Source organism: Electrona antarctica (genome assembly GCF_951216825.1).
Source record: "Electrona antarctica genome assembly, chromosome: 24".
NCBI classification, from domain to species: Eukaryota; Metazoa; Chordata; class Actinopteri; order Myctophiformes; family Myctophidae; genus Electrona; species Electrona antarctica.
This window is the reverse complement of record NC_136803.1, coordinates 8,943,095-8,970,240: the sequence shown is the minus strand read 5'-3', so window position 1 is coordinate 8,970,240 and position 27,146 is coordinate 8,943,095. Positions and strand designations below refer to the sequence as shown.

At 43.3% G+C, this 27,146-nt stretch overlaps 1 protein-coding gene across 1 annotated transcript in view; it reads left to right on the top strand.

Moving 5' to 3' along the window:
* The window catches only part of LOC306917208 (striated muscle preferentially expressed protein kinase-like), a gene marked incomplete at its 3' end in the record, with an annotated part of 59,377 nt that overhangs the window by 27,389 nt on the left and 4,842 nt on the right, over positions 1–27,146 (top strand). The window contains exon 4 of the mRNA XM_079495340.1: positions 20,603–20,707. Within this exon, the coding sequence (XP_079351466.1) occupies positions 20,603–20,707 (105 nt within the window). The remainder of the gene's footprint in view (positions 1–20,602; positions 20,708–27,146) is intronic.

Genomic DNA, 27,146 nt, shown 5'->3' with positions numbered 1-27,146 from the left:
TAGCGCGCCACCGAGTGGCGCGCTATGAGCTTGTAGGTCTGCTATTTTTGAAAAATCGAAGAACGACTGACATAGAAACAGCTTTTTCAGAAAACTGTCAGGATGTAGAAGACATTTCGTAGAATCGAGCTCAGGCCTAAATGGGTTTAATAGACCTTGAATTTTCCTTGCAGCATAATCACATAAACCCGTGCCATCCCCACCTATATGTCTACCCAGCCCGATCTCACCCAAACACGGTGAAATAGCACGGATTGGCAATTCTGTACATACAGTACTAGAAAACCCCCAAATCCGTACATATTACACCACTACTAATGTATGGAATCGCCAATCCGTGCTATTTCACCGTGTTTGGGTGAAATCAGGTTTGACATTATTTACGATTCTGTGACAATCGGGTTACAACTCGGACGGGTCTGAGTCGGCGCTACCGAACTTCGCAACGTTCGACACGGCAACTTGCACGCTTTAGCTCGCTCGGTGGTGTCTCTCATGGCTCAAGTTCAGTAGAGACTGCGCCCCTCCGTCACAGTCTATGTACAGTGTGATATGTACAGATTTAGGGTGTTCTAGGCGTGTACGTATGGAATTGCCAATCCGTGCCATATCACCGTGTTTTGTTTGAGACAGGCTTGGTCTACACATCATCATTGGAGTTCAGGTGAAATGGAAAACACCTGTCACTGATTTATAACAGCAGTGGGTCTCTCACATCGATCCGTGTGCATTCCAGGGCCGACCGACCCTACGTCTCAATTAACGGCGCTAAAAAGCACATCATTGTTGAGCAGAGTGAGAGAGAGAGCACCGCCATTCAATGGGATTCTGGAACGTTCAGGCGGTTATTTTTAGACCCAGTTGATGAAAGAGGTGGGCGGTGCGGGGGGGGGGGGGGGGGGGGGGTGGGGTGGTGGGCAGATGTGTCTGATCAATTAAAGTGTGTGTGTGTGTGTGTGTGTGTGTGTGTGTGTGTGTGTGTGTGTGTGTGTGTGTGTGTGTGTGTGTGTGTGTGTGTGTGTGTGTGTGTGTGTGTGTGTGTGTGTGTGTGTGTGTGTGTGTGTGTGTGTGTGTGTGTGTGCGTGCGTGACAGACGCACAAGTGCGTCAGAGCACCAGTCAGTCAGTCGCTCCGTCTCGGAGAGAGCTAATCGCGTTTGAGTGAGTGCATGCCCCACGACTGTGTGATTCTGTGTCATCGTGTGCGCACTGTGCGGGGTATCTTTGTGTGCGTGTGCACGCGTTCGTGCACACATGCACGTGACAGAAACATGCAGTGGTGTAAACTAACTATAAGTACATTTACTCTTTTTGGAGGTACTTCTACTGTACTGCAGTATTTCCAAATGTCAATACTTTCACTTCTACTCCATTACATCTCAGAGGAAAATATTGTACTTTTTACTCCACAATTTCAACTTTTACAATTACTAAAGTATTTGATAGCTTTAGTTACTAGTTACTTTGCAGATTTGGATTATTATCACAAAACATACATTACGCGCACTTCAGCCCTATATATATTTCTGCTATTTTCCAAAGATTTGTATACATTTAGAACTTGTGAAATGTAACTTTCTGCACAACTTTTACTTTTGGTATTTTCCTATATTTAATTTGATGACAATACTTTTGTACTTTTAAGTAAACTATAAATACCGGAAGTTCACTTGTAACGGAGCACTTCTACATTGCAGTATAAAGTATTGATACTTTTACTAAACTTTATGACCGCCGATGCCAACAACCCCATCTAGTGGTGGCTCAGAGAGCCGTAAGCCAACAACCCCATCTAGTGGTGGCTCAGAGAGCCGTAAGCCCTTATTCTGAAGAGCCACCAGCTGATTTGGTGAGCTTCCGGCAACAATCCGTCATTTCCGGGGAAGACGGGTGATACTTTCATCATAAGTGCTAAAACGGTACAGCGAGGTCACCGGGATTTTTTATTGAGCTCCTAAAACATTGATGTTCTGTATGATCAGTGCATGGTAACTGCAATCTGCAACTGTACTACCGAAACAAATTCCTAACATGTTTACATGTATGGCTAATAAAGGCTTCTGATTTCTGATTCTGATCACCTCAATCTGAGCTTCAATAGAGAGTATGCACATGCTTAAAGTGAATGGCACATCGAGTGGCAAATCGAGTGGCAAAGCAACAGGCAAAGTGAGTTTAACATCGTTTAATGTTGTTTAATGCAATCAGATATGACTTTTCTGTGTGGATGTCTGGGCTGTAAAGGCCAGAAAGTAGTTTTTTGCCACTCAGTAGACGTTCCTGCATAACTTCCTGGTTTGATGATGATGTCACGCGCATACCCTCTATTCCGAGAAAAACTGCGCTAAAGACCGTCGCTAAAGATACAGTGGATGGAGGGAAAATATTGGATGACGTCACAATGCGGAAGCAGATCGTTGCCAGGCGACGGGAGACGCCAAGAACCGGTAAAAATGATACTAACGATGCTGGATGCATTATAAACTATAAGGGGTCGTTAGATGTCGTCCTAGACGATCTGTGACTATTCATAGAAGTCGTCCAATGTCGCCTTTAGAAGAGAATGAGTTAAGGGACTTCCGGTATGACACCAGAAAGAGCAGCAGTGTGAGACAAGAGCTCCCAGCAAGGTTTACTTTTTTTTCCCCCTAAAACGAACTATATTCTGAAATAAAAACACAAAAATGGAAGGGGAAGACCAACGAAAAGCTAAAAGTGATAAAACAACCACCAGATCGGAAAAGAAAGGCAAGCAAACAACGGAGAAGAGTTACGACGGCAGCGTGGCCATGGAACCGGAGATAAACGCCATGGCGTGCCTACAAGCAAGTATGAATGCGATACACGCTGACATAAAAGCCATGAGGACCGAAGTTAGGATGGAGTTGGAGGACTTTAAAGAGACTATTTCCGAACAAATGCGCAAGGAAATCTCAGGTTTCAAAGACGACTTCAACAACAAATTGACGAGGCTTGTCACCAAAGTACAAAGCACCGTGGACAACGTTGAACAAGCAGAGCGGCGGGTGGCGAGCGTCGAGGAGTGGAGTGCAGACGCCAACGACATAATGAGTTCACTACTACAAGAACACGAGAGGTTGCAAGAGAAGGTTTTAGACTTAGAAACACGGTCTCGACGCCAAAACCTGCGTTTATACAATGTAGCTGAAAATAGCGAGGCTAATGACATGATGGGGTTCATTAATAACTTTATAAAAACTGAATTGGCACTGGACATTGACCTGGGCATACAGCGTTGCCACCGATCCCTCGTTCCCAAACCACCGCCGACCGCCACCCCACGTTCAATCATAATGTGCTTTCTGGAGGACAAGACCAAGGAGCTGGTACGTAATGCAGCATGGAAGAAAAAAATTGTCCTACTGAACGGCAAAAGGGTGTATTTTGATAATGATTACCCTCAGGAAATACAGATAAAAAGGAAAGCATATGCCCCAATTCGCTTGCTCCTCAAAAACAAAGGACTCGCATTCCAAACACCCCCGCTGACAAAACTACGTGTGTTTTACGATGGTGCTGGTCGCCCCACGGGACCCAGCATCACCTACAACAACGTGGAGGAAGCAAGAGAGGATTTGAAGAAGAGGGGGATCCTGAACGCCGAGGAAGAGGGAGGCCCTCAACCCACCACCTCCACAACTACCACCGCAGATAACCCGACGACGCTGAGGAAATCACCCTGGAGGAAGGTGGGGAGGAAGACGCCACTCAACCGAGACGCACTGCTGAGAGCAACACAGAGGCTTCAAGAATTCCGCCGCAACCCACCAACTCCACCACCACCACTGGTCCTGGATGAAGACGTCGCTGCCTGAAAACAAGTAACCTTTAATGCTGACTATTCAACGACGGGGTAAGACCAAAACACACTGTTAAAGAAAGAACAATGTACAGAATAATACCCACACTTAAAAGAAGACAGTGGAACTTGGACCCCCGTTTGTTCTTTGTTTTACTTATTTTCTATTTCTGATCATTTTCACCCGCTTTACTTTATACAAGACACTTCTGTTTTATTATTTAAATTATACACGACCGAATATCAGTGCTTTTCTTTTCATTCCGAAATTGAATGGTAGTTTTGTGTGTGTGTGGGGGGGGGGGGGGGGGGGGGTGTGTGGATGTGTGTGTGTGCGTGCGTGCGTGCGTGCGTGCGTGCGTGCGTGCGTGCGTGCGTGTGTGTGTGTGTGTGTGTGTGCGTGTGTGTGCGTGCGCATAGGGGTAATGCTTTGAGAAGAGGAGTCCAGGTTCTGGACGGTATACCTACTTCTCTGTTCAGAAGTCTGATACATACTCATGATATAGATATGTACGTGCGCGCGTGTGGGAGGTGTGTGTGGGGGTGTGTGTGGTTGCAAGTAGGGATGGAGGAGAGTGTGTGTATGTGTGCTTGAATGTATATGTATATATGCCTGTATGTATATATGTGTATATATTGTCTTTACTTTAATTTATTTTAATTTTATTTTTTGTGTGTGTGTGTGTGTGTGGGGGGGGGGGGGGGGTACTTGGAAAGGCAGGGGCAGGAAAGGGAGACAAACCCCTGAACTCAGAATGGGATATAATACCCGATAAGGGTTCATCTCTCCCCCCTCTCTTCTCTCTTTTTTGCTTTTATTTATATTTACTCTTGTATATGTATTATTTTCTTTAACACTACTACCATCGTTTGGACTTTTGACTGAATGAACACTAAATACCTGCCTGATAGGTTGTTTTACACTCAGATGTTTGCTGTTAATACAGACCTGTTGTCTGGGAGACCAAAGACTCCACCTGATGTCATGTGCACCGATTCACAGTATAACAGTGAGTTTGTGCTAGAAAGGCCTTCTGCTACACAGAGGATTACCTTTCCACTTGAGGTATTGCTTACAGAAGAAACCTCAACTTTGGAAGTTACTATTGTACTTATGTTTTTGTTTTTTATTCTGATGATTATTGGTGTTGCTAATAATGCATTAGACAAGTTAAGGTCAACTCGGGCTCACAGAGGAAATAATTGTATACCAATGAACAACACATGTCACAACAAGAATATAAAATAGTTACACTCAATGTTAACGGGCTACAGGGACCAATTAAAAGAAGCAAGCTTATAGCTAAGATGAAAAGAGAAGACCAACAAATAATCTTCTGGCAGGAAACACATATGATGCGAGATGAGCATGAAAAATTGAAGAAACTGGGATTTAAAAATACATTCTATTCATCATACAAGGGACATACTAGAGGTGTTGCAATACTTATTTCAAATAAGATCACTTTCCAACTCAATGCACAAATTGCAGACAAAGAGGGACGCTATGTTTTGGTTAAAGGACTTCTTGACTCTAGGGAAGTGACATTACTCAACGTTTATAGACCACCAGGCTCGGATAAATTACTAACTAAGAAAATATTTGAGCTCATTGCTACCGAAGCCACAGGTACGCTAATCGCAGCCGGGGATTTTAATATCCAGATGGAGGCTCAGGACTCCTCAAACCCACGAAAGATAATCAACCAGGAGTCACTGTATGTTAAGAAATTAATTAAGGAAATGGAGATGTTTGACGTATGGAGAGATCTTAACCCAACAGCGAAACAATTTAGTTTCTTCTCTCATCCACATGGGGTACACAGTCGACTTGATTATTTTTTCATGTTTAACACAGAGAGACATAGGATTATAGATTGTAAGATAGGGGTAAAAGACATTTCTGACCATGCAGGGGTATACCTGAGGCTCCACCTGGATGTTCAACGGAGAAACACAGTTTGGAGATTAAATACGAGCCTCCTAAATAACACCCAATTCCAGGAATATAATATAAAAGAAATAAAAGAGTACTTGGAACTTAACGACACCGAAGATATAACACCTGATATCTTATGGGATGCAGCCAAAGCAGTGATGAGAGGGAAACTAATAATGTGGTCAGCTAATCACAAAAAACTGCAACAAAAACGTGTCAATGATTTAACTAGTGGATTGGAAAACTTAGAGAAACAACACATGGACTCAAATGATCCCCAACTACTGGGGCAAATACGTACAACAAGACTAAAGCTAAACGAGATACTTGACAAACAAGTGGAAATAAAACTCAAATATATTAGACAGAAATATTATGAAAATGGCCCTAGAGCAAAAAAAGTGTTGGCATGGAAATTACGTAAACAACAAAATGAAAGATCAATCTTCAAAATTAAGGACCCGGTTACCAACAGTTTGAGCCACACTACGGAAGAAATACAGAAATCATTTGAAAAATACTATAAAAAATTATACTCTCAACCAACAGCGGCAGAACCCCCCCTGGTACAGAATTTCCTGGAATCCTTGGATTTACCAACGATAGGAGAAACACAAAATAAATCGTTAATTACAGACATTACAACATTGGAAATTGACTATGCTATATCCAGATTGAAGACTAACAAAATGTCAGGGGGTGATGGCTTCCCGGCCGAATGGTATAAGGTATTTAAAGGCTCAATAACGTCCACACTTAGGAGTTGTTTTAACCATGTACTTAAAGGGGGAGAAACACCTGTATCCTGGAGACAGGCTATAATCTCGGTGATACCAAAAGCAGGCAAAGATAAAACAGAATGTAGCTCCTACAGGCCTATCTCGGTACTCAATATAGACTACAGACTGTTCGCTTCAATAATGGCAAAAAGACTAGAAGACATACTTCCAGATATAATAGACACAGACCAATGTGGTTTCATAAAAAATAGGCAGACACAGGATAATGTCAGGCGTGCACTATTCCTGATAGACAATATGAGTAAGAACAATGCTAAATCATTAGCAATTAGCCTGGACGCGGAGAAAGCGTTCGATGCTTGTCGCTGGGAGTTTCTATACATGGTACTGCAACGCCTTGGATTTAAAGAACAAATTGTAAACTGTCTCAGATCCCTGTACTACCAACCGACTGCTCGAATCAAAATAAATGGCAGCCTGTCAAACACAATCAAGTTGGAACGTGGTTGCCGCCAAGGCTGTAACTTAAGCCCCGCCCTCTTTGCACTATTCATAGAAGCACTCGCTCAAACAATAAGGGAGGATGACTCTATAATAGGAATTTCAATGAAAGGATCAGCCTCGGAACATAAAATTAGCCTATATGCCGATGACGTATTGGTGACACTTTCCGACCCAGAGACCAGTCTGCCAAAGCTCATGGCCTGTCTGGAAATATATGGTACATACTCCGGATACAAACTGAACATAGACAAAACCCAAGTCCTTTCATTTAACTATTCACCCCATGAGGATATACGAAATAAATACAATTTTAAATGGAGCGCAAAAACAATTAGATATCTGGGTATTAATATACCGAAAGACCTGACAAATATCTATAGTGAAAACTATGATCTCATCACGAAAGAAATACAATCAGATTTGGACAGATGGGCCCCCCTGGTGTTTGGTATGCATGATAGAATAGAAGCCGTAAAAATGAATATCCTGCCAAGATTACTATTCCTCTTTCAATCCTTACCGGTAGAAATACCAAAAAAACAATTTGACAACTGGAATAGAGCTATCTCCAGGTTCGTCTGGAGAGGTAAGAAACCCAGAGTACGTTTCAAAACATTACAGTTGCCTAAAGATGAGGGAGGCACGTCTCTCCCATGCTTAGAAGACTATTATAAAGCAGCACAAATAAGATACTTAGTTTATTGGTGTAATCCGGAATACGATGCAAAATGGAAAGAAATTGAAATAAATCAATTGGATGTCCCCCTCCAGGCAGTACTGGGTGATAGGACTCTCATGAGGAAACACTCAGGAGAATTAAGTAAATGGACGAAAGTCCCTCTGAACGTCTGGTTTAAGGAATGTAAGGACCAAAAGATAAATAAAGACGTACAGAGATTGAAATGGATAGCATATGATACAGATTTCAAACCAGCCCAGATGGATGCTAGATTCAAACGATGGATTTGGGATGGTATAACAACATATTGTCTGATCTCATCCAGTACAGGCCTGGAAAGCTTCCAATATCTGAAAGACAAACACGATTTAGAAAAACAAGATTTTTATAGGTACCTACAGTTAAGGCATCATTTTGATAAGAACATAAAAACAGACAAACCTCAAACTGACCTGATTTACATCTTTACTGAAGCTTATAAAGGCGAAACCACCAAAAAACTGATATCAAAGCTATATTCGAATATACAATCTGCTAAAAATCACTCCACAGCTTATATCAGACTTAAATGGGAAAAAGAGGCAAATCTAACCATCGCAGAGGAGGACTGGCTGAATATATGTAATATGATATCCACAACCACTAGTTCTGGCCTATGGAGAGAATTCTCATGGAAAAACATGATTAGGTTCTTCATTACACCGAAAATAAAAAGCCTACAGAGTGGGACACCGGAAGCAGGCAACTGTTGGAGAAAATGTAATAATGCAATGGCTGACCACTTCCACGTATTCTGGGACTGCCCGATAATACAACGATTCTGGCTAGAAATAGTATCGGACATTAACACAATAATGGGTTTTGAGATTGAATTTGAATTTACAAAGGTTTACCTGTGTAACATACCAGAGGACCTTAATACCCCAGATAAATACCTTCTTAAAATATTGCTAGTGGCAGCAAAAAAAGCAATAACCAAGAAGTGGCTGGATAGAAGCCCGCCCACGAAAGGAGAGTGGACAGCCATTGTACGAAACATATACGAAATGGAGGAACTTACTTTCGCAGTTAGGATATGTACAGAAAAGTTTCACAGATACTGGTTGAAATGGATATTATACATGGGAATAGACATTTTGTAAAGGATCCGTATGAATGAATAAGAGGTGAACACTGTCATTATTCTGTCATTAATGATGTCATCATTGTATCTGTTGTGCTCAAGTTTTTGTTTTATTTGTTTTGTCCACTGTTTACCCGAGTCTGTTTCGTATTTTATTTTATTTTTAGGATTCTCTGTTTTCCCTCTGTTTTCTTTTTCACCTTCCGTCATTGTTTTTCATAATCTTGTACATTGATTTAATTTAAGCAACAAAAAGAATGGAATACCGATGTATAGTTATCATGAACCCTGTAACTGGGAGCGAACTGACTAAAACGAACTGTAACTACTCAAAGAGGGTTCCCCTACCCACCTGGAACTGTATGACCCGTAACACAATGAAAGTTAATAATAATTAATGTAACAAATGACTTGTAACAATTACAAAATGTACTGTGATGCCCAATGTGACCCACCTGTTCACCGAAAAATCTAAATAAAAACAAAGTTTAAAAAAAAAAAAGAAGAGAATGAGTTAAGTAAAAAAAAAAAAAAATCGAGCACTGGAAACATTTATTTGTCTCTACAAACAAACAAAACAGGCTTTCTTTGAGGGATTATGTTGTATTGGCTGACCTAGATTTTATTCCCACCCCCGGTGACATAAAACGACTGTGGGGAGACACACATATTGGTTGTCAAACATCTCATATTCCTCATGCCTACAGCGGAGCTCTGATGTATTCATCTGCTTTTATTCCAACGGCGAGGTAGTGAAAGCACATTGAGATGGCTTTTGTTTTTGATGTTTTTGAATTATTGTTGTTGTTTGTGAAGTTAGCCTGACATCCATTCGTCTTTGTAGTGTTCAGTCACACCAGTCAAGTCATACTGTACATACTGTACATACATTACATACGTCTTCATCTTGCTCGTGTTTATTCGCCGGTGTGCGTGGATTGGCAGTGCTATTATCCCATTCTGACCTGAGATCAGATTCTAAAAATGTCTTCTACATCCTGACAGTTTTCTGAAAAAGCTTTGTTTCTATGTCAGTCGTTCTTCGATTTTTCAAAAATAGCAGACCTACAAGCTCATAGCGCGCCACTCGGTGGCGCGCTATGAGCTTGTAGATCTGCTATTTTACAATAGCTAAAGCATAACATAATGCTAACACCAAAAGGGGTTCTCGCCCCAAAATGGGTTAAGCAGTGGGGGAAAGTAACTAAGTGCATATAGACCTGAGGCCGATAATCTGAATCCTGACAGTTTTCTGAAAAACCTATGTTTCTAATGTCAGTGGTTCTCAAACTATTTCATGTCCAGGAGCCCCAGAATTATATATGAAATTTGGTCGCAGAACCCCATCTGAAAATATGTTGTTCCAGGCAGGGACCCACCCAGAAACAAAGATTTGAGTTAAAAACATTCACTGTGAAAGAATATATATATTCAAAGATTTGCACCACATTTTCACGATTTTTCAAAAAAATTAGCAGATCTACAAGCTCGTAGCACGGCTACGAGCGTTTGTGTTTTAATCATTATGTTAAATGCAAAAATAGCAGATCTACAAGCTCATAGCGCGGCACCGAGTGCCGCGCTATGAGCTTGTAGATCTGCTATTTTTCATAACATAATGCTTAAAACACAAAAGGGGTTCCCGTCCAGAATGGGTTAAGTACTGTACTTAAGTACAATTTGAGGTATTTGTATTTTCCTGGAGTATTTCCAATTTCCAATACTTTTGCTTCTACTCCACTACATTTAGATCCAAATATTGCACTTTTACTCCACTACATTTATTAGTTACTTTGTAGATTTTTACAGATTATTACAAAACATAGAATAAAGCACTTCAGCCCTACTGTATATACATTTCGGCCAATATAAAATTGCCGATCTATTATCCACTCACAATGTGTTGCGATGCGATGCATTGTGAGCTTGTAGATCTGCTATTTTCAAAATATTTGTATACATTTTAAATGAGACAGTCTGCATGATGAGTACTTCTACTTTTCGTACTTTGGGTACATTTTTATGCCAATACTTTTGTACTTTTAGTTTTACTGAAGTTACATTTTGAATTCTGCACTTTTACTTGTAACGAGTACATTACAGTATTGATACTTTGCACCTAAGTAAAACATTTGAGTACTTTTTGCACCACTGCTATTCTGCAAAGAGGAGAGAGGGGATGTTTTTAGCAAACAGCCCCCGGGCAGCTTATGCTTTGCATCACATCCAGCCCTGATGGCTGTCTGCACACAGCAACGTGGTTCTGGCTGCACACAGCAACGTGGTTCTGGCTGCACACAGCAACGTGGTTCTGTCTGCACACAGCAACGTGGTTCTGGCTGCACACAGCAACGTGGTTCTGGCTGCACACAGCAACGTGGTTCTGGCTGCACACAGCAACGTGGTTCTGGCTGCACACACACAGCAACGTGGTTCTGGCTGCACACACAGCAACGTGGTTCTGGCTGCACACAGCAACGTGGTTCTGGCTGCACACACACAGCAACGTGGTTCTGGCTGCACACACAGCAACGTGGTTCTGGCTGCACACATAGCAACGTGGTTCTGGCTGCACACAGCAACGTGGTTCTGGCTGCACACAGCAACGTGGTTCTGGATGCACACAGCAACGTGGTTCTGGCTGCACACAGCAACGTGGTTCTGGCTGCACACAGCAACGTGGTTCTGGCTGCACACAGCAACGTGGTTCTGGCTGCACACAGCAACGTGGTTCTGGCTGCACACACAGCAACGTGGTTCTGGCTGCACACACACAGCAACGTGGTTCTGGCTGCACACACACAGCAACGTGGTTCTGGCTGCACACATAGCAACGTGGTTCTGGCTGCACACACACAGCAACGTGGTTCTGGCTGCACACACACAGCAACGTGGTTCTGGCTGCACACAGCAACGTGGTTCTGGCTGCACACACAGCAACGTGGTTCTGGCTGCACACACACAGCAACGTGGTTCTGGCTGCACACACACAGCAACGTGGTTCTGGCTGCACACATAGCAACGTGGTTCTGGCTGCACACAGCAACGTGGTTCTGGCTGCACACAGCAACGTGGTTCTGGCTGCACACAGCAACGTGGTTCTGTCTGCACACAGCAACGTGGTTCTGTCTGCACACAGCAACGTGGTTCTGGCTGCACACAGCAACGTGGTTCTGTCTGCACACAGCAACGTGGTTCTGGCTGCACACAGCAACGTGGTTCTGGCTGCACACAGCAACGTGGTTCTGGCTGCACACACACAGCAACGTGGTTCTGGCTGCACACCGCAACGTGGTTCTGGCTGCACACAGCAACGTGGTTCTGGCTGCATGGCAGACATGGGATATGGATGTTTTATTGATGGCTGCTGCCTGGCTGGTTCATGGTGTCCGTGAGCCGCTGTGTACCCTGGGGGGCTGTGTTCGCCTACTACGCTGCCCCTTCTGCCCCCCCTCTCATCCATCCTGGGAGGGGAGGGGAGGGGAAGTGTGTGAGAGAGAGAGAGAGAGAGAGAGAGAGAGAGGGAAACAGGGAAACAAAGGAAGAGAGGAAGATGGAGCTCACGGATTGAGGTTCTTTTCTTTATTTCTGTTTTATTTCAAGTAGGCGTGACCGGGAGGAAGGGCTGAGCTTATCCCTGTTTCTGAGGTAAATAGAAGCGACTAAATGTCTAGTTCTCTCTCTTCTTTATCTGGCTCTGCATCACACACATCTGCTTCTCCCCCTCCCTCCCACTTTCTTCCGTTCCTCTCCATCATCTCAGCCACTTTCATTGGCTCTCCCTCCTTGTCTTCCTTTCTCTCTGCCCTCCCTCTCTCCCTCTCTCAATCTCTCTCTCTCCCTCCGTCTCTCTCTCTCTCTCTCTCTGCCTGTCTCTCCTGATTGCCGGCTCCGGCTGCATGCCTCCTCTCATCTCTCTCTCTCTCACACACACTGCATCTGCTCTGAGGAGGACAGAATACACTCCACGGGACACAACAATCTTCTCTTTGCTTTGGAGCATATTCTGCTCTCTCCGTTGTCTCCCCCTCTCTCCACCCCCCCAACCCCCCCATCCGCCCTTTGTGCTCTCATCAGCGCATCAAACCCTTTGCTTGGCCGACAAAGCTGTCATAACTGGCCTCTCATGGTCTGAGAGCGCTCTGAGAGAGGCAGGGAGGTTGGAAGAGGGTTGGGGGTGGGGGTGGGTGGGGGGAGGGTGGGGGGGTAGTACCAAACCGATAGATCTAGAGAGTCACCTCACTCTCTCCCAGCTACTACGTCACACAGGCACTGATCACACACATCGCACGCACATACACACATACAAAACTGGCTTTCACTTGATTTGCATCCTCTTTGGATATCTCCTGGGCGCTCTCTCTCTCTCTCTCTCTCTCTCTCTCTCTCTCTCTCTCTCTCTCTCTCTCTCTCTCTCTCTCTCTCTCTCTCTGTCTCTCTCTCTCGCTGCCAGACTGGTGATAAATACACCCACTCACACTCACACAGCTGAATCCCATTTTGACTTGAGGATTTTGATGCCACACCCGGGGCTTTTCGGACAGGGTTTGGACTCGGAGGTGATTGTCTTTGTGAGTTTTCTTTTTTTCGTGCCACAGGTACGACACCGCTGCTCACAGTTATGAAGAAAATCTGGTCAAAGAAGCGTTTTCAGGTGAGTGGGTTTCTTTTGTGAGATGGAGCCAATAGTTTACTGTGATTTCTGAGCGCTATCATCATGAGCAGAACTGTTGGCGTTGATGGTAGGTCTTTAGATGGTACTGTATATACAGTAGATGGACAGTTGCAGTGAGATTTCACACCACACCCTTTCACTTGTAAATTACAAATGGTACTGAAGAAACTGTTTCGGGTTCTCTTTAAGGAGAAAAATGTTCGTTCAAACGCCGGAACAGTACATGCAACCTACAGTAGATTTAAAAAGAGAGGGTCTTGGATATAACTCACCCGAATACACCTGTGTGCATGTATAGTTGTGTAGTTTACACAACGAGCAAGCCTCTTATCGTATGCTGCTATACCTTTCTGTTCCTAAATATACAATGATACAAAGGGTAGTGTTTGAGGCACAGCAATAATATTCACACTCCGTTGTGTTGTTTGTTGCCTGGTGGCTACTCGGTAAAATCCCCAGTGTTAATTTAACTCCAAAGAGTGTACAAATGAAACCTAATGGACCAGACCCACTTGTACTCTCTTCAAAAGTTCAAAGTTGAATCAACATGACTAATGAGTTCACTGTGTATATTTTGGTATTGGTATTACTAGACTTGGTAGTACAGTGCAAGCTTCGTAATTTGACACAAAGTTGTATGTTAAAAAAATATTCTATATTCCATTCTAAAGTCTGCCACTGTTTGCAATACGTATAGCGCATGTTTGCGGCGGCAAGCAAACAAGGTATTTGAGTGCTGAAATATGTACATACATGGCTACTGTTGTTATATAACACTTATTGCATAGTATAGGTCAGGGGTTCTCAACCTTTTTGGCCGGGGACCCCCGGAAATGCTTTGGCAACGTCTCGGGACCCCCGCCCCGCCCCCTCCCGACCCCCAATATAAATTGACTGCTACAATAACCTTAAACCATTTTGGGCGGGAACCCCTTTTGGTGTTTTAAGCATTGTTATAATTTAGCTATTTAAAAATAGCAGATCTAAAAAGCTCATAGCAGACCTACGAGCTTGTAGGTCTGCTATTTTTGAAAAATCGTGAAAAAAAAAAATATATATATATTTTTTTGAAAATAATTTGGGGACCCCCCAAAATAATTTGGCGACCCCCCCCGAGGGGTCGCGACCCACGGGTTGAGTACCCCTGGTATAGGTGACATACATCCTGAGCGGATGAATCTGTGTCAGTGGGCTACAGCCTGTTGAGACATCATGAATGAGGCAGCGGGCTATATTGAGACATCATAAATGACCCAGCCACTAAGACCCAGTTTCTAGAGACGCACACTAATGCTCGTCGTTTATGAGCAATCCTCAGGGGGACTTCAGCATCAACGTCATATCTCCATAGACATTTACAGCATTAAAATATTCGTCGTCATTTCTAAATGCTTGCCAAATATACCCTTCTGAAAGAGATATCTGTGAGCTGGAGTGAGGTGATAGGATTGCCTCGAGGCCACAACAATTGACGGAAGCTCCTACTGGATTTTGTCACTAGCCACCAGGCAACTCTTGATCCAATTGAGTACAAAAGAGAAAAAGAAAATCCTTATACCCAGAGGGAAGGACATGCAGGAGAAAGTCTATTGAATGTTGAGTCATTTCACTATGGACTCCATGGTAACTTTTCTGTCCAATCTCTGCAATGCAATGACTCATTTTGTGGACCGCTCCTAACTTGTGAGATCTTTCCGTTTTTAAACCACTGCTTCGGTCGCTGGGCATTCGAGCGTAATAGTTCTGACGCAGTTAAGCTATTTTCTTTCTTTCATGGGACTGTGCCCAGCATTTGAACTATTTAATTGCTAATCTACTACTACTACTAAAATGACTGGCAGCCTTATGGAAGTGCTCAAATTGTATTTGTTCTCCATCATAAACGATGAATAAAGCTTCAGTAACATTTCCGAGGGTTATTTCCCAGTGCAGAAACATTCCCGCGGCCAATAATTATGATGACGGTTGCCTAAATGGAGAAAAATACTGGTCCAATTCTCGCACAGTGAAAGCTATTGCTACGGTTCATAACTTTTTCAGCACTGGAGTGTAAATATTACTTAGCTTGGAGTAAAAAGCCATTATGAGCGAAGTGGGTTTTCACATTGAGGCTATTGGGCTGCGTTTTGAATAATACATTGTTATCCTGTATCTTGTTTCAGAGCACTGGGCATACCAAGCGGACGTTTGGCCGATTCACACATGGTGTGTTGCCTGGATGAGCTACTTTACACGTCTCTTTTATTCTATTATACTTTGTTATGTCAAGTCAGTGTACCCGTTTGGCTATATAGCAACGTGCTCTGTCATTGTCAGTTTTGTATTTGCATAAATCTCCGTCCCCAGCAGTGTCTCATGCTTCTATCATAATGTTTTAGCCTCCAGCAGCATGCTCTAGACTGCATTACTTTATCCTTCTAAAAAGCCATTTATTTCGCATTCAAATTGCTGTTATAGAACATGTACAGTATATTGCTAGTGTATTTGATGCATTTTTAACCCATTTTGTCCGGGAACCCCTTTTGGTGTTAGCATTATGTTATGCTTTAGCTATTGAAAAATAGCAGATCTACAAGCTCATAGCGCGCCACCGAGTGGCGCGCTACGAGCTTGTAGGTCTGCTATTTTTGAAAAATCGAAGAACGACTGACATAGAAACATAGCTTTCTATGTCAGTCAGGATGTAGAAGGCATTTTTAGAATCTGATCTCAGGTCAAAATGGGTTAATGGTTCCTGACAAATGTTACCAAATGGACCCTTACACAGGTCTGTAACTCGGAGCGTATACATTGAGTTAAATGAACAATCTGCGCGGTGTGCAGATTGTTTCTTATCCTACATCCATCCCCACTAAGCAATTTATCTGTAATCATATTGTTCCTCCATCCCTGCATAACATCACTGAGTGAATAATTTCTGGCCTCTCGTGCTTTATGGTTTTTGGCGTTCCGGCCAAAACCAGAAGCTTACATAAGACTCCAAATCATATTTCCTCGGAGCAGCAAAACCTAATTCAACTATATACTGTATATACATCGCACTCGAGACGTTTTTGAAATATTGCCTTTCGTAATTACATTGCTGAGTCGATTGCCTTTGCCTGCTGTGCAAAGCTGTTTGGCATTTGATACGGGCGGGTGGATCTACAGCACGTATAACAACCACACACACACTACTTCACACACTTCACGCACCACTGTAAATCACATACACAGGATTTTTATTCATTAAGCAGATTTCCTTCAGCAATTATCGTAGACAGAGAAAAGCTGACTCGGCTTTCCATATAGTAGGAAGCAGCAGCGCGATGAGGCGCAACCTGTTTTTATTTATTTGTGTTGTTGTTGTTGTGGTTCAGGATCACCCTCCTCCCCAAGCTCTCTAACCGGTAAACATATCTGTCAGCCACCCGGCAGTTTGGCTGCTGATTCTTTAGACTCTAAATGGGTACGAAGAGGATTGGTCGTGGTGTGGGTGAGAGAGATGCTGGTTACCATAGTAACGGTGCTCTCCCGTCTGCCCTATCATGCTGCCACTACGGAAGCGAAGTTTTCCGCTCCTGCCGAAAGCAAAGCTATGGTAAACGTTGCCTGCTTGTCTTCAAACCCCCCCCCTCCAACCCACCCCCCCACCCCTTCATTACCCCACCCGCCGCCCCCATCCCCCCCCCCACATCCATTTGCTCATTCCCGACCGTTGCACTTGCTGATGTTGGCCGTATTTATTTCAGACTCATCCACAGCCCACCATGGTTCTGTTCACCACCCTTTCATCTTCTCTCTGTGTGTCCGTTTGAGTTCTCCAGTAAACCACTTAACCCATTTTGGGCGGGAACCCCTTTTGGTGTTAGCATTATGTTATGCTTTAGCTATTGAAAAATAGCAGATCTACAAGCTCATAGCTCATAGCTCATATCGAAGAACGACTGACATAGAAACATAGCTTTTTCAGAAAACTGTCAGGATGTAGAAGTCATTTTTAGAATCTGATCTCAGGTCAAAATGGGTCCACTTGCCAGAATGTGAACCCTGGGCATTTTGAGTACCCTGAGGTTTTATGTTAGACATGTTGAGTATGGGTCCCCAGCATGTAGAAACTGCCCAATGCGACCCATAACAATGCGTTTTAACAGCGGGCGAGCATTGGCCGACACATCGCCCAATCGCCCGTTATCGCCCAAAAAGATGAATTATTTGTATCTTTTCGGGCGACGTTGCTCCGCCCACTTTTCGACCATCGCCTGCTATCGTCAGTAGTTGCCGGGTCCCATAGACAAATAATGTACTTCCGGAAAATTCCGAAATTGGCCGGTGTGCAACCACCTTTAGGGTCCATTTGGTTCCTAACTATCATTTATCTGGGGACCCCCTGGAACTTCCTCAAGGGCCCCTAGGGGTCCCCGGATCCCACTATGAGAACCACTGGTCTAGAATAGATCCTGCTCCTGAATAATACCAGAAGAATTTACAAGCGGGGTGAGGTTTACATTTGTCTTGTCATCTTTTATGTCCATTTCCGTGGTTGTGTTTGACTTTTCTTTGAGTGGTCTCTGAATCATCTGCTTAATGGAAGCTGCCCACAATGGAACGAATACTATCCTTCCTTTTTCCCTTTTTAACTGACTGTATATGAAACGGTTATCCATGACCACCTCCTTTCCATTAATGCGCTAATCAAAAGGCTCAAAGATGACAGTTGACTTTGACAAAGCTCTCATAAAAGGTTTTATTGCTGGATGCCAACCTGATGTGTTTGAAAACCCAGAGCTATTACATTGGAGACCTTTTACGTATCGGGACCCTTTTAGTGAAAATGGGTTTCAAATGGGCAGACCTAATGGCTTTCACAACACGGGACGTGTTGTGGACACAGTTTCTGAATTTGGCTCACGCTAATGCTCTCAAAATGGATGACGCCAAAAGTTAGACAAAGAAAGCAAAAGTGAATAGCCAAGAGCAGGTGTCTACCAGTGTTGTTTTTGGCAGCAAATTTAGATTTTAGTTTTAGTCATAGTCTCTTCAATAGCTTTCATTTAGTTCCAGTCACATTTTAGTCACCTGGAATGTTTTAGTGTTAGTCTAGTTTTAGTCGACTAAATATCATAAGATTTTAGTCGACTAAATCTACAGTTGATTTAGTCGACTAAAATGTATTTTGGCGGGCCTTGATGCCGTCGTAATGACTGTTTTTACACTTGCTGAAAATAGCCGATCTACAAGCTCACAACGCGTCGCAGCGCGACGCGTTGTGAGCTTGTAGATCGGCTATTTTCAGCATGCAACCAAGTGAAAAATGACTTCTCTTGTCCACTAGTCCCTTCCTAACATTTTAGTCTAGTTTTTATTTGTTGACGAAATTGTCAGTATATTTAGTCTTAGTTTTAGTCGTCATGGGTTAGTTTTCATTTAGTTTCCATTTAGTTTTCGTCAGTGGGAAAAGGCAGTCGACGGACATTTTTCGTCATAGTTTTAGTCGACGAAAACAACACTGGTGTCTACTGTATTCTGGGTGGATGAGAGATCTAATGCAGCCTCAGGGCAGATGGGGTTCCGAGTTATTCAACCGACATGTTTCCACCTCTACAGTCTTCACCAGGGCAGTCCTGATGAAGACCGTATAGGAAACATTGAATAAAGTTTTCCTCCTTTTTAACCTTTAAAGGACCACTTCACCACTTTTCAACCTATCTTCATATAATAGGTCCTCACTAATAATCATGATAAAATGGCACGATTTCTTTCTACTCAGTCTGTGTCTCATAGGAGGGCTGTGGGCAGTTTAGAAACCGTCTTCCAGTGACATCATCATTAGGCAGATTTTGTTTAGATTTTCATTATCGTGAGAACGATGGCTTCCATTTTCGCATTGCAACTTTTCAGGACTAGAAAGCCTGCAGTTTCTATTAGCTTGTATTCCCCATCGATGATGTCACTGGAAGACGGTTTCTGAACTGCCCACAGCCCTCCTATGAGACACAGACCGAGTAGAAAAGAATTGCGCCATTTTTTCATGATTATTAGTGAGGACCTATAATATGAAGATAGGTTGAAAAGTGATGAAGTGGTCCTTTAAGTGTGCCCGGATCTCCGCTTTGTTCTATACATGTGTTATCCCGATTGATCCCAGGAGCACCTTTTTACCTTTTTACATGTTGTATACCTGCACACCTCCTGAGCACCTGGTTGCTTCCTTGCCTCTAACTAACACAGCCGCTGGGGTCTCCCTGCCCCTGCCTTGTGATCCTGGCGTCTACTCTGGTAGGACTGGGAAAGATAGTTAAGACCTTTAGGATCCCACGAGGGAAATGCAGTTATCATGGCATTCGCAAAATAAGAAACGCAGCTAGTTACAGAAAAGGAGATACGATAATACATAAATAAAAGTAATAATTTGAGCAGTAAGTATTAATAATAACAGGTACCGTATGTACATGGAGTAAAGTACCAAAACAAAAGCAAAGGAGCTTGCTTGGCATAATGGGATTCTCCGGAATTTGCAGGCGTCTCTTCAAAGAGCATGCTCTTCTTCAACCGATTTAACTGGTAGATTAGGTTAATTGTGTTGTGATGCCGCTGAAGAGGTCATCAGCAAGAGTGGCATCTGTACCGTTTGTCAACGAAACGGCATCTGCTCCGTCGATAATGTCTAGCAATAACGGACATTACGTTGGTTTAGCTTCTACTCTGTGAGTATAAAGTCAAAGGGACGCAGACATGGACAGGGAGCCCAGCAGAGCCAGCCGTCTGTCTCCCTCCCCATGTCATTTTTGTATATAAAGCCTCAGCTGGATTAGTGTCACGGTTCAACTGCAACCCATTTATTTCACTCCAAGGGGGGCTCTCCTCTCCTCTCCTCTCCTCTCCTCTCCGTGGCCTCTGTTCAAGGACCCATCACGTTCCGTGCCTCTAAGCAAACGTGAAATGTAATTTCCAATGTGACACACTTTGTCCTCTCCATATGTGACCCCCTCCCTCCCACCCACCCACCCACCCTGCACCCAACCAACAAACCAACCCCCCGTCAACCTCTTCATTTCTCTCCGTTGCACCATCCATCCGGCATGTCTCCTCCTCCTACCCCTTTCTAATCTCCTTGTTGTTGTGTCCTTATCCCACCGTTCAGACTCTGAAACGACAGAAGATGAGGCCACAGAATCCCAGGTACCCATGGAAACCAAAGAGGGCGCCGGGAGGCACCAGGATAAGGCTGGCCGTCGAGCGCCTGCAGGTATTTGGCCTTTTATGATGTGATATTTCAATTGGCTCCGCCTCTGTTTTGTCATTTAGGGTTCGATTTCCTTAACCACTTATATGCCCCTATATATATATATATATATATATATATATATATATATATATCTTTTTTTTGTTAAAACACATTTTAAATTAAATTGTTAAAATGTGATGTTGTCAAGCATAAATATCAATACAAACATGTCAATCACAATCAGTCTACATTTTCCAAAGGGAAATGCATGTATTTAATTCAGTCTGACCAGAAGCAAGGATAAAACTTATCCCTGTAGCAACGGTGACAAGAATGATAAAACAAAAGCCATGGATTTCCCCCCATATCCCCCGCCCAGAAAATCGAACCCTGACGTCAGCATTCTCCAATATTGCCCCTATAGACTCTAGGGGCAATATTATTGGAGGTAAGGGCCTAGAGTGTGCATTCACTAATGGTATTCCATCTTTTCAAAATTCCTATAATGGCCAAAACTTGTACACTTCTTGCAAAAAAAAACATGATAGAGAATGCATCCTCAAAAACAAAATCTATACTAAATCTGTTGCTATATATTGGCTGATTAGATTACTGCTCTGAAATGACGACGACCATTATTTCTTTGAACGGCGGACGGTTTAAAAAGAAAAAAAATCAGTATACCGTGATGACATGAATTATTCTGCGAAAGGTTTCCGCTCAGAACTGAATAAGTGCATGCTTGTGTTCAGCCCCACCCACTTCATCATGTCCCATATCGTACCACATGGCTCTCGACGTGAGCTCTGGGGACCCCCCTGGAGGTCCTTGAGGCGGCGCCAGTTGATCCCCACCTAAATGCTTGATATTTAGGAACCAAATGGACCCTTAAAAGGTCTATAACTCTGAGAGCGTAAAAATACTTTGGTATTCACTCACATTTAAAGCTGCATTAACCCATTTTGGGCGGGAACCCCTTTTGGTGTTAGCATTATGTTATGCTTTAGCTATTGAAAAATAGCAGATCTACAAGCTCATAGCGAGCCACCGAGTGGCGCGCTACGAGCTTGTAGGTCTGCTATTTTTGAAAAATCGAAGAACGACTGACATAGAAACATAGCTTTTTCAGAAAACTGTCAGGATGTAGAAGACATTTTTAGAATCTGATCTCAGGTCAAGAAGAAGAACAACAACAACATACAATACAATCTGTATGGTTGTGTTTGAGTACGTTAATACCGTTAACATACTCTGGTGTCGCCGGGTAGGACATCTGCTGGTTGACAAGTAGTACTGCCTGATGATCATAAGCGCTTAATGGATTCTCTGGCCGAGCAGGGATTCTGTCTTGGAAGAGCGGCAGAAGTTTGTTCAAATCGTAGATATGACCTGAAACCTACGGACTGGGGTCTCAAAAATCTAAAGATGCCTTGAAGTCAAACATCACCGCTCTAAACCAGTGGTTCTCAAGGAGGTTCTCATCCCCAGATGACAGTAAAGTGACAATTTAAAGTATAGAGCCTACAGTATGAAGACCAAAATTATCAAGTAATATAAAAAAGAGGCAAAATTATGAAAATAGCAGATGTACAAGGTCATAACGCCTCACGTCGGGAGTTTTTAGAGCTACTATTTTCTTTCTGTGGAACCTAGTCAAACTAAATGTAATGCCTCAACTCCTACAATTACAAGTGCTTGTCAGAGTGGGGGATCTCCAGTTTTTGGGGGTCCCCACTGAGTTCAAATATGATTATTTTGGGGGGAGTCCCCACTGAGTTCAAATATGATTATTTTGGGGGGAGTCCCCACTGAGTTCAAATATGATTATATTTTTTGGGGGGGTCCCCACTGAGTTCAAATATGATAATTTTTTTTGGGGGGGTCCCCACTGAGTTCAAATATGATTATTTTGGGTGGGGTCCCCACTGAGTTCAAATATGATTATTTTGGGGGGAGTCCCCACTGAGTTCAAATATGATTTTTTTTTGGGGGGGTCCCCACTGAGTTCAAATATGATTATTTTGGGGGGAGTCCCCACTGAGTTCAAATATGATTTTTTTTTGGGGGGGTCCCCACTGAGTTCAAATATGATTATTTTGGGGGGAGTCCCCACTGAGTTCAAATATGATTTTTTTTTGGGGGGGTCCCCACTGAGTTCAAATATGATTATTTTGGGGGGAGTCCCCACTGAGTTCAAATATGATTATTTTGGGTGGGGTCCCCACTGAGTTCAAATATGATTATTTTGGGGGGAGTCCCCACTGAGTTCAAATATGATTTTTTTTTGGGGGGGTCCCCACTGAGTTCAAATATGATTATTTTGGGGGGAGTCCCCACTAAGTTCAAATATGATTATTTTATTTTGGGGGAGGGGTCCCCACTGAGTTCAAATATGATTATTTTGTGGGGAGTCCCCACTGAGTTCAAATATGATTTTTTTTTTGGGGGGGGGTCCCCACTGAGTTAAAATATGATTATTTTGGGGGGAGTCCCCACTGAGTTCAAATATGATTATTTTGGGGGGGCGGGGGGTCCCCACTGAGTTCAAATATGATTATTTTGGGGGTCACGGCTTGAAAAGGTTGAGAACTTTAATTTCTAATGCACTGCTGACATAATTTTACAAAATTCTAATGCACTGCTGATATCCGGTTGGCACAGGCCGTGCCTGCCAAGGTGATTTGGATCAAATCCGATACGGCAGAAGGTTTTAATGCCGTGGGTGGATCTCACAACAGCGTGTCACACACTGACCTACTTTTCATGGGCAGCTTGTTACCTGGCTGGGTGGGGGTCCTCAAACAACACATTCTGTTACCTGGCTGGGTGGGGGTCCTCAAACAACACATTCTGTTACCTGGCTGGGTGGGGGTCCTCAAACAACACATTCTGTTACCAGGCTGGGTGGGGGTCCTCAAACACCACACTGTCTGTTACCTGGCTGGGTGGGGGTCCTCAAACACCACACTGTCTGTTACCTGACTGGGTGGGGGTCCTCAAACACCACACTGTCTGTTACCTGGCTGGGTGGGGGTCCTCAAACACCACACTGTCTGTTACCTGGCTGGGTGGGGGTCCTCAAACACCACACTGTCTGTTACCTGACTGGGTGGGGGTCCTCAAACACCACACTGTCTGTTACCAGGCTGGGTGGGGGTCCTCAAACACCACACTGTCTGTTACCAGGCTGGGTGGGGGTCCTCCAAGAACCTAGAAAACCAAGCAGCCTAGAAAACCAAGCAGCCTAGAAAACCACAGGGCATTCCAGCAGGAGGAAGTTGAATTCCATATACCAATTTCATATTTTTTTATTTTTTGGAGGACATGACACGCTAAATGTACACATTGAGTAAATGTACCTATCCACACGGAAGCGGAGCTGGCCTTGAAAGCACCTGCCTTTGATTAGGTTTTGAAGCATTGAGAGCTGTACTCCCATTGAGCAGTCACTGGAAACCTGGGGTTATATTCAATATAATGTAACAACCAAGGAAACAAAGCAAGTCACACAGTCAAGTCCTCCGTGTGATTTGATCCATTTGCAACGTAGACCCTGGTAAAGGATATAGAACAGTGGTTCCCAAACCTTTTTAGCCTGTGACCCAAAAGACAAATTAGACATTACACTGGGCCCCAAATTAGTGAAAATAGCAGGTCTACAAGCTCACAACGCGACGCTTCGTGCCGCGTTGTGGGCTTGTAGATCGGCTATTTTCACTACTTTTTAAACATTTGTTTTCTAATTTATGGATTTTTTTTAGATTTTAATTTTATTTATTCATTCAAGAAATAATTTTATTTGGTATTAATTCATGAAAAGTTGAAAAGAAATGTGAATCTCGATTTCCTCCACAAGAATTGAGATCACGATTCTTATTTTTTCCATGAAAATATTGATTAAAAAAACAAACAAAAACAGAGTGTAGACTGTACAGAGTAACTAAAAAGAATTGGACAGCCAACTTTAGTGCTGCGTACACGACTACACGATTCTTCACGATTCTTCACTAAATGAGATTGCATATATAGGTGTCTGAATCTAGACCTTCTTTTTTCTATTCATTGTGCAGCGCTAGTCCCGACCCACTGTTTGGGCAACAGTGGGATTATAGAACACCTACTGGTTGTGGAGTAACACTGCCTGAAGCTCACTCCACTGGCCAAGCGGAGAGCATGTCTCGGCAGAGCAGTAGCAATGTGGTCTCTACCAGTAACACTGCCTGAAGCTCATTCACTGGCCAAGCGGAGAGTATGTCTCGGCAGAGCAGTAGCAATGTGGTCTCTTGGCTTTAACCACTTAAACCCTCTACACTTCATTGACTGGGGTCTCCCAGGGGTCTACACCAGGCCTCCCCTCCTCCAACCCTAACGCCACACGTTGTGAGCTCGTAGATTGGCTATCTTTGCCAAATCGCTCGCCCCCAGAATATAGCTGTGCTCTACAGTTGGCTTCAAGTGTTTATACATTCACACAATGGCTGTTACCGTGTCATTTTTACATTGTCTTCTTGGCAGGTATAATTTCTTTGCCTTGCACGTCCGTCGTCCGATTCACTTCACACACGGTCCTATACACTAGAATATGTTTCTCACATTGATTCTCCCAGATCAATCCCAGATCAATGCTGCTCGTTGTCATTGATCGGCTGAGCCTTGCATCTTTGACCCTTCTACTGAATGCATGAAGTAAATATTGTGTGCATTGGTGCGGTGCAAAACCAGCCACGCCAGTCCATTGCTCCATTGCTCTGTAAAGCACTTTGAGCTTTGAGCTGCAGTTCATGTCATGAAAGGTGCTATACAAATAAAATGTTATTATTATTATTATTACCCTTATTATTATTATTATTACATACCGTACAGACCCCACAACACGCTCTTCCTACACAAATATATTTTGCAATCCTTCTTCACCTGTTAAGAAGGTTTTCGCACGCTGATCAATTTCACATTCTTTCCTCGATCTCTCTTTTATATAGTGTTTAGGATTTTCTAAGCGTCAGATCACCTTAAATACTTTACAGTAAAAGAATGGTGACATTCATTTGTCAGGGCTCTTCAGACTTGCAGTTCATCAATAAAAAAAGTAATACTACTATAACAAATAAAATAAAAACCCACATAATAAAAGTATTAAAATAAAATAAAAGATACTTTAATTTAAAAAGTATCTTCATATTATTCACTAGCAAAACATCTTTATGTTTGTCGGAACACTATTATCGCTTGATAAAATGAAGTTCTTTCTGTCTTGCCCACAAGGCAAGACATTTCGTCCCGTTTCGATGGAACCGCGACTCCACAAACGTTCCATGGTTGGGGTGGAATGGGTCCTCAATGATCCTGTGGTTGGGGTGGAATGGGTCCTCAGTGATCCTGTGGTTGGGGTGGAATGGGTCCTCAATGATCCTGTGGTGGAATGGGTCCTCAATGATCCTGTGGTGGAATGGGTCCTCAATGATCCTGTGGTGGAATGGGTCCTCAATGATCCTGTGGTGGAATGGGTCCTCAGTGATCCTGTGGTGGAATGGGTCCTCAATGATCCTGTGGTGGAATGGGTCCTCAATGATCCTGTGGTGGAATGGGTCCTCAATGATCCTGTGGTTGGGGTGGAATAGGTCCTCAGTGATCCTGTGGTTGGGGTGGAATGGGTCCTCAGTGATCCTGTGGTTGGGGTGGAATGGGTCCTCAGTGATCCTGTGGGCTTTAGCAACACACCAGCTGTTGTGTTGATCTTTGTCTCTGGGGATGAACAGCATTTCTCTCTCCAATAACGGCGTGACTTCCGTGTGATCTCTGATATCATGCCAATGACTTCATGTTAATGATCAGTCCTGGAGGGATCTGAGGTTATGAATTATTGACAAAATATGAAGAAGAAATAATAAACATTATTTTACATTATGTGTAAAATGGATTTAGTTCCTTGGTCAACTGTCAGTGTGCACAAGACATCCGGTGCTGATCGGTCCAGTGGTTTGCGAGATTAGCTGCAGACAGACCGACAGAGCGTCTTCTAGATCTGATCGTTCTCAACCTTTTCAGGTTGTGACCCCCAAAAATAATCGTATTTGAACTGGGGACACCATGCGTCGCGACTCATTGTGAGCTTGTAGATCAGCTATTTTCAAATGACTGAAATCTCTAGTGGTTAATGTATGTTTTGTAATTTGATTATCTATTTCATTACAGACAGATTCTACACACTTCCTACACACACATCTATTTCACATTCTTTCCTCGCCGTTTTTCACATTCACTATTCGCTTGTTCAAAGTGTTGGGAGTTTCTAAGCATCTTTGTCTCTTGGTGCCATTGTGTACATTTCTCGGCAGCGTTCCTCTGAAGTAAAACAGCTTCCATGTGGATCTCCATGGACATCATGAGGTGAAGTCACCTATGACATAGGCAGTGGTGGAAAGTAACTAAGTACTTTTACTAAGTAATGTACAATTTTGAG